We start from the raw sequence: 8,539 nt of genomic DNA, 5'->3' as shown, positions 1-8,539 counted from the left end.
CCAAAGCAAAACAAAACAAAGAAGCATGTACCACCATGCCATTCTTACTTTGCAATTCAGGTTAGCTTCCAACTCCCTATCCTTTTGCCTCAGCTTCTGAAATAGCTGAAGTCATCTGTTCCGTGGCACCCAGCTAATATCATATTTAAATGGCTGCACAAAAAATAGTATAGGTTACTTGGCTGGAAATATGGTTCAGAAGTTGTGAACACTGTCTTGATTACTTTTATTTTGTCAATTCGACACAAAGTAGAGTCACCTGGGTAGAGAGAATCACAGTTGAGAAACTGCCCCGACCAGACTGGCTTGTGGGCATTTTCTTGAATGATTGATGTGGGCAAGGTGGAGGTTGGGGGACCTCCCCTGGGGAAGTCATGAGAAGTAAGATAGTAAGCAATGATTTCTCCATGGTTTTTGCTCCAGTTCCTGACTTGACTTCGGTGACAGATTGCGACGCGCTAAGAAGAAATAAACGTCCATCCCGAAGTTGGTTTTGGCCATAGTATTTTATCACAGATGCTATGTAGAATAGAAAACCCAAGATAAGGGCGAACCCACAACAGCCTGTAACTCCAGCTTCAAGGGATCTGACTCCATGTTACCTTGAACATACCAACATGCAGGAAAGAATAGTTTTTTTTTTTGTTTTTTTTTTGGTTTTTCGAGACAGGGTTTCTCTGTGGCTTTGGAGCCTGTCCTGGAACTCCCTTGGTAGACCAGGCTGGTCTCGAACTCACAGAGATCCGCCTGCCTCTGCCTCCCGAGTGCTGGGATTAAAGACGTGCGCCACCACCGCCCGGCTAAGAACAGTTTTTCTTTGTTTGTTTTAATTACGAGTTATAGTACTAGTTCTCCAAATATCACGAAAGGTCACACCATGAAATACCATCTCCCGGCTGTGAACTACTGACCAACGCCACTGAGTTTCCAGTGAACACATGCTTCGTCCTGCTCAGAGAAGAAACGGGGAGATCTCCTTTCCTCACTCCTGACAGGCGATGTGGTCTGGGCTCCCAGTCGTCCCTCACCCCCACCGCCATAAGCTAGCAGTAAGCGCTACCTTGTCCTTTGCCTGTCATAGTTTACGGCTCTGTGAGGCGAAATCGCTGACCTCCCTAAAAGTGCAGAAGGCCAAGGGGGCAGACCCAGGAGAGAAAAGGCACAACTCAGAGCGGCCGCTGGGGATGGCGACAGTCCACAGTCCCCGCCGGCTCCCACGGAACAGGCCGCGCGCGTCCTCGGCCACTCTGCCGGAAGTCCCGCCTGCAACCGGGACTACAGCGCGCGCCCTCCGGACAGTGCTCGCATACAGTGTCACACACTGGCCATCTCGCACCGTAAGCTCAGGAACACTACAGACAGCCCAGGCAGGCGAACGCCTCGCGAGCTCCTAGGAAGCGGCATCTCTCCCAGAAGGGCAGGCCAAAGGCACAGGCCGAGCATCGTCGGGACAGCAGGCGGAACTTCCGCCTTGGGACCCGGAAGGGACCGCGCCGTCACTGGTGGGAGTTGTAGTCCGCCCGTGGTTGGGGGGGCCCGCGGCTCATGCGCCGTGCACCGAGGCTTGTTTCACATCTGTAACAACAGGTGAATTGGGCTTTTTATTCTACCCTTTCGTGCCCCTTGAAGCAGCCAGCCACGGTCAGGGGTGGTCGGCGCGAGGAGGGGTCCCGGGTCCGGCCGGCGGCAAGGAGGAAAGTGGGAAGGAGGAGCTGGCCAGCCTGAGGAGCAGGCCGGGCATCCTAGGCCTGCCCGGGAAGCCGGCCCGGCCGAGCCGTGGACAGTCAGGCCTCGGCCTGCGGTTGCCATGGAGCCGGGGCGGGGCGGGGGCCAGACCGGTCTGCCGGGGCGGGCCTCGCTGCCAGGGGCTTTGCGGAGGCCGATGGAGAGGCAGCTTTATTGGCGCGACAACGCCTTCACCTCAGGGGATGCTCCGTTTTCCCTAGGCTGGGCCTGGAGGAAGTCTCCGGAGTGCCCCTAGACCTTTGTCTGCCCCTCCTCCCACTGTGCGATCTGGACCGTTCCTCCAAAGGGAGGCCTGGTGCATTTTTTTACTCTTTTGGTTTGCCCCGTTTTGCACCGACCTTGTCACTGGGGGAGGCTAAGGGGTGAGGTGTTCTTTGTTTGCTGGTGGTGACTTGTCCCATTTTGCAGGGGAAGACCTAATGCATGTTGGGTCCTTTGTTTGCAGTGAAGTGGAGTCCCAGGGGTCCTCAGAACCCTCAAGCCAAGGGTATGGCGTCAACACGCTTTCTAGATATTCCTTCTGTAAGCAACTTTGGTCATTTAATTGCGGCTTTCCAATGCAGAGACTGTTCACCTTACAACCCCAGTTTATGGGTGTTTGCCATGCACTGTAGCAGGTAGAATGCAGCATTTCAGTTGCAAGGTCTCAAGTTGTTTTGGATGCAGCCTACTGGTCAGTGCGAAATTATACATTATCTGATAATTTCACTTGCAGTTTCTTGGACGGCAGTGACTCCACTGCCATGTGCCATGCTCAGAGTCTTGACATTTCCAGGAGGGAAGACTCTTTCCTGATTTTATATATACATATGTTTATATGTATATATAAAATTTAGATTCATGATAATGCTTTTAACTTGTGCATTTATGTATTCTTTGCCAAAGTTTATATCTATGTAGGCATACCCTACCTGACCCCCAAGGGTAGTAACTTCCCATGTATTTTAATTTATGAAGCTATAGTCCAGAGTTTTATCAGCTTTTGGACCCCACTTGTCCTCTCAAAAATGAACCCGATACATACAGAATACGGGCTGATACGTTAGAAGAGTAGTGTAATATGAACATGTAAAACCATGGGGTCAGAATTCTTAAATACAGATTTTTCATTCCGTCCTGATGCTATGGGATCTGGGGTAAGTTTTATAATTGTGTTTCAGTTTCCTTCCCCAGGAAAGAACATTCTTCACAGGATAGTTGCAGGGGATATATGAAGTAATGTTTATGGACTTCCTTTGTAAACTGAAATTAAGATTTCAGTGTTTGAGATTACCATGATTGTAGTTTTCCCAGTCTGGAAGTGCCATTTTAGATAGATTACTATTATAGCCATTATGGAATTAGAAAAGGGAAGAGGGTTTGCTCTGGGCTTGGAGATAATGTTCTTAGCATTTTCTTATAGATGCTCTGTGGGGCAATTCACATTTTGTGGGTCCAGAATAGGTCCAGGACCTCTTGACTGAGGCCATTGTATCAAAAACGTGTTAAAGTTAGTAAATTGATTTCTACGATTGGTACAGTTTGCTCCCAGTGGGGACTGCACTGCAGTGACCTTACATTGTATTTTCCAGGAGGAGGCCCAGCCTCGTGATGAGGAATAGCAAGGAAAGAACTCAGCTCCAGTTCGAAAGCCTAGAAAATCTGAGTGCCTCGCTGCTTCTGTAAGGTAAGGTGACTTAGCCTTGCTTATAGTGTGGTTGTGGGTATTTTGCTTAGCCTCACTGTAATGCGTGTGGGTTAACTGCATTTATGATCCTCTTAGAACTACTGTTCATAATTTGTCATTATGCAACCTATGTGCTGGCTTGGAGCCATCATAGTCTCCTAGAGGTTTCAACAGACTAGAAATTTTTGTATCTCTATAAATTATATTAGACAGACAGAATCAACTATTTTAAAAAAATATCACCATATTACAAGGGAAGTACGTTTATTTTGGATCTCTGTGAGATGTCCTAGAACATAATAAAGTGAGGTTTTTGTTTTTTGTTTTTCAAGACAGGGTTTCCCTGTGTAGCCCGGGCTATTCTGAAGCTCCCTCTGTAGACCAGGCTAGCCTCGAACTCACTGAGGTCTGCCTGCCTCTGCCTCCCAAGTGTTGAAATTAAAGGTGTGCGCCACCACCACCTGGCATGAGATGTTTTAATATTTCAGCCTCATAGTTTTTGAGGTGAAAACAGGAAAGACTGCAGTATATGGAACTTGGTTGACAAAGAGAGAATCCAAAAACTTTTTTTTTAAAGATTTATTTATTATGTATACAACATTCTTCCTCCATGTATGCCTGCAAGCCAGAGGAGGGCGCCAGATCTCAGTACAGATGGTTATGAGCCACCATGTGGTTGCTGGGAATTGAACTCAGGCCCTCTGGAAGAGCAGCCAGTGCTCTTAACCTCTGAGCCATCTCTCCAGCCCCCAAAAACTTTTTAAAAGCAATACTCAGCTGGGCATGGTAAGTCATGCCTGTAATTCCAGCACTGCGGAGGCTTCCTTTGACTGCAAGTTCCAGTCTGGGCTACAGAGTGAGACTTTGTCCCAACAATCTCTAGCAACTAACATTAAAACAAAACCCAAGTCTGCTTACATGCAGAGTAACTTAAAAATTCTTAGAAAGAAAATATTGTTTCTGGGCTGCAGTTAAACTTAGTGGTGTATCTATTGCTCAGCATGCACACGACCTTGTGTACAATTCCCAATACAATTCCCTCCCCCAAAAGAAAAGGTAATTAAAGCATTCAGGCGCCTTTTATTGTTTGTTTTTGTTTGTTTGTTTGTTTGTTTTGTTTTGTTTTTTGGTTTTTCGAGACAGGGTTTCTCTGTGGTTTTGGAGCCTGTCCTGGAACTAGCTCTTGTAGACCAGGCTGGCCTCGAACTCACACAGATCCGCGTGCCTCTGCCTCCCAAGTGCTGGGATTAAAGGAGTGTGCCACCACTGTCCGGCTTCAGGCGCCTTTTAAATTATACTCTTTTCATTTGCATGGAAGGTGTTGTGTGCTTTAGCTTCTTTGAGGAAATGGCATTGTTGTTGACACTGTTGGTGTTTTCTCTCTTGAGTGCACCATGTCTTAGTGGCTGAGATTCTCAGCATCCTTGGGGAAGAATAAGTCATGATATGAATTTGAAAGATCAGGTCTTTTACTTCACACATCCCCACAAGACGAGAATGAAAGGGAATCACAGGGACATCCTCATTGCCTAGAAATGTTAGACGTTAAACTAATGTGCAAAACATTATGTAGAACTTTTAAAACTAAATCTAGTAAGTGTTACTGGAACTAATTCTAATCCAGGACTACTATTATTAAAAAGATCTCTGCTGGAAGCCAGGTGGAAGGTAGCGCACACCTTTAATCCCAACACTCAGGAGACTTTCTGTGAGTTCAAGGCCAGCCTGGTCTAGAATGTTGAGTTCTAGGACAGCCAGGGCTGTTACACAGAGAAACCCTGTCTCGAAACAAAATAAATAAATTAATTAAAAGATCTCTATATATGAATTTGAGTATTTTACAAAACAATATTACTAAATTATAGGTGTTACTTTTTCTAGTAATTGCCAGATAGAGCCCTCAGTTAAATGTATTAATACAAGCCAGGCATGGTGGCAGACACTTGTAATTCCTTCACTTGGGAAGTGGATACAGGAGGATCAGAGTTCAGAAAATGAAGTAAATGAATAAGAATTAAAGAAAAAATATACTAATTGGTAGACTGTACCAAAACCCCAGGTATTAGGTGCATACACTCAGTACTCAGGAGGCTGATATAGGAGGTTAGTCTCAGGCCAGCCTGGACTCTATAGTAAAAAACCCTCTCTTGGGGAATGGAAAAGCATTAATCAAGATTTCTGGCTAGTAGCTGTGGTCTGTTGTGCTTATAATTTATTATTAGTGTTGCCATTAATAACTATTATTTAGGAAATTTATCATTCATTTCATAGGGACTCCACCATAAAAAAACATTGTTTTTTTGTTTTTTGTGACAGGTTTCTCTGTGTAGCCCTGGCTGTCCTGGAACCCACTTTGTAGACCAGGCTGGCCTGAAACTCACAGAGATCCACCAGCCACTGCCTTCTGAGTGCTGTGACTAAAGGCATATGCCACCACTGTCCGGCAAAACATTTTAATTCTGAAACTTTCTTTGGTCACTCTTTGATACTGTCAGCCAGCTCTCATTCCAAAGGACGCTATCAGGGTTTCTGAAAGCCCAGTTTGTTCTCAGCCAGTTCGCAGTCCTGTTTTCTGATGCCACTTGCTACAGAAAGTCCATAAGGAATTCAGTTTCTTCTTGGCAGTGTTGTAAGTGGTTGGAAGTGTGTCTGTCCTGACCCCTTCATCACTTTATGCTTAACAGGCTTAGAGAGTTTTAGTCTGGCAGAAAGAAGGGAGTTGTCAGTTAGAAAGCAGCAAGGACAGGCTGTGGAGCTGGGCGGGCCTTTGAATTTTTTCTTTCTTTCTTTTTTTTAATTTATCTATCTATTTATTTATTTATTTTTCTTTTTGATTTTTTGAGACAGGGTTTCTTCTGTACAGCTCTAACTGTCCTGGAACTCACTCTGTAGACCAGGCTGGCTTTGAACTCAGAGATCCACCTGCCTCTGAGTGCTGGAATTAGAGGTGCAGCCACCACTACATTGGTATTCTTAAACCTGGGGAACAGCAGTGGGGCTCACTAGTTGACAGCTTCATTTCCCTGGCTTCTGGATAATGTCTCTGTTCTTGCAGTCTTTGCAGATTCTTGAACCAGGAATAGTAACCAACATTCATGGCCTTTTGACCCTCCTTCTCAGGATTCCGGCTTTCTCTCCTGGCCAGAAATGTTCAGCCTGGACTCATTCAGAAAAGGTAAGAATGAAACAGTTCATATGACTCCACGCCTCTCTTCCCTTTGATTGGCTGCTGTGACCATGTGAGCCCGCCCCTGTAGTGTGCAGTTCTCTGACCCTCTGGGGTTATTCCCCAAAACCTCTTCCTTTCCTACATAGCTCAGACCTGCTGCTGCCTTTGTGCATGTTTGTTTCCTTCCTCCCACAGTGTTCCTTTCTGCCAGCCACTGCTTATCAAAATCCTGCCAGCTTCTCTCCCTCCTTCCTTCCTTCCTTCCTTCCTTCCTTCCTTCCTTCCTTCCTTCCTTCCTTCCTTCCTTTTTTTTTTTGTATAGCCCTGGCTGTCCTGGAACTCGCTCAGTAGACCAGGCTGTCCTGGAACTTGCCCAGTAGACCAGGCTGTCCTGGAACTCACAGAGATCCTCCTGCCTTTTCGGACCGCACGGAGATCCTCCTGCCTTTTCCTCCTGAGTGCTGGGATTAAAGGCGCGTGCCACCACTGCCTTTTGTTTTGTCTATCTTTAAATGTTGTACCCTTGAATTTGGGAGGACTCTTTTCAGATAGGAATGGAAAAATTGAGCTAATCATTTCCAGCCGTACCCTCAAGGCAGAGCTGAAAGTAATTCAGAATTCAAACTTAACTAGAGGAGCCTACAGGCATTTCAGGTTTATGTTTACTGTGAAACCCACACAGCTCTCATACCTTAAAACTTATGAGAGAAGCAGAGCATGATTGAAATATATTGTATAGGGACTGGAGAGATGGCTTAGAGGTTAAGAGCACTGGCTGCTCTTCCAGAGGACCTGGGTTCAATTCCCAGTACCTACAAGGCAGCTCACAACTGTCTCTGTAACTCCATTCTAGGTGATCCGGCTCCCTCACATGGACAAACCTGCAGGCAAAACACCAATGCACATAAAATAAAAATAAATAAATACTAAAAAAAAGAAATATATTGTATGTAGCCAGGCAGTGGTGGCACGCCTTTAATCCCAGCACTCAGGAGGCAGAGGCAGGCGGATCTCTGTGAGTTTGAGTCCAGCCTGGTCTACAAAGCTAGTTCCAGGACAGGCTTCAAAGCTACAGAGAAACCCTGTCTCAAAAAACAAAAACAAAACAGAAAAAAGAAATATATTGTATGAAGTCCTCAAAGAATTGATAAAAAATACTGTATTACAAAAGAAGCCATGGGCAAGTGCGAGTACAGTAGTATGACCAGAAGACGTCAGATCACTGGTGCAAGGGAAGATGCTTCGGGCCACCAAGGCAGGCAGCTGGCATGATGCCAAGAACGTGCCAGGAATGTTCTGAGAGAACAGAGTTGCTGAGGCAGTGCAGTGGGAAGTAGAGCTCCAAGCTGTTGGAGCTGCTTAGTTTTACTTCATGTATCTCAAAAATTTGGAGCTTAGGACTGGAGAGATGGCTCAGTGGTTAAGAGCACTGACTGTGCTTCCAGAGGTCCTGAGTTCAATTCCCAGCAACCACATGATGGCTCACAACCATCTGTAATGAGATATGGTGCCCTCTTCTGGCCTGCTGCCATACATACAGACAGAACATTGTATACATTATAAATAAATAAATCTTAAAAAAAAAAAAAAGAAACCCAGTCTTAACGTGCCCGCCCCCAAAAAGACTGACATAGACGACTAAAGCAAAGCAAGCAGGATGTTTATTAAGATTCACAGAGAGGCCAGATGTGATGACATAGACCTGTGACTCCAGCTAGCACTTGGGCCCAAGAACTCAAAGTTATCTTTGGTTCAGTGAGTTCAAGGACAGTCTGGTCTGTTAGATTTGCTGTCTCAGAAAAACTAAACAAAGCAACCATAAACTTTATTTTATTTTATTTTTTTAAATTTATTTATTTATTTATTATGTATTCAGTGTTCTGCCTGCATGTGTCCCTGAAGGCCAGAAGAGGGCACAGACCTCATTACAGATGGTTGTGAGCCACCATGTGGTTGCT

At 45.5% G+C, this 8,539-nt stretch overlaps 1 protein-coding gene across 13 annotated transcripts in view; it reads left to right on the top strand.

Annotated features, from left to right (window-relative positions):
* Positions 1–1,504: 1,504 nt before the first annotated feature.
* Dhx30 (DExH-box helicase 30) overlaps positions 1,505–8,539 on the top strand; it is a 30,676-nt gene continuing 23,641 nt past the window's right edge. For 2 of the 13 annotated variants that reach the window (XM_026779169.1, XM_026779170.1), the window contains exons 1-4: positions 1,642–2,041; positions 2,192–2,268; positions 3,318–3,412; positions 6,533–6,587. In XM_026779169.1, coding sequence (XP_026634970.1) covers positions 6,560–6,587 — 28 coding nt within the window. In that variant the 5' untranslated portion in view covers positions 1,642–2,041; positions 2,192–2,268; positions 3,318–3,412; positions 6,533–6,559. Of the gene's footprint in view, positions 1,588–1,641; positions 2,042–2,154; positions 2,269–3,317; positions 3,413–6,467; positions 6,588–8,539 lie in introns of those variants that run through there. The other 11 variants (XM_005347982.3, XM_013346584.2, XM_005347984.2 and 8 more) reach the window with 9 other exon arrangements.

The sequence above is a fragment of the Microtus ochrogaster genome, chromosome 5 (assembly GCF_000317375.1).
Source record: "Microtus ochrogaster isolate Prairie Vole_2 chromosome 5, MicOch1.0, whole genome shotgun sequence".
NCBI lineage: Eukaryota > Metazoa > Chordata > Mammalia > Rodentia > Cricetidae > Microtus > Microtus ochrogaster.
Note: the sequence above shows the minus strand (reverse complement) of the source record. Positions and strands in the feature narration are given on the sequence as shown.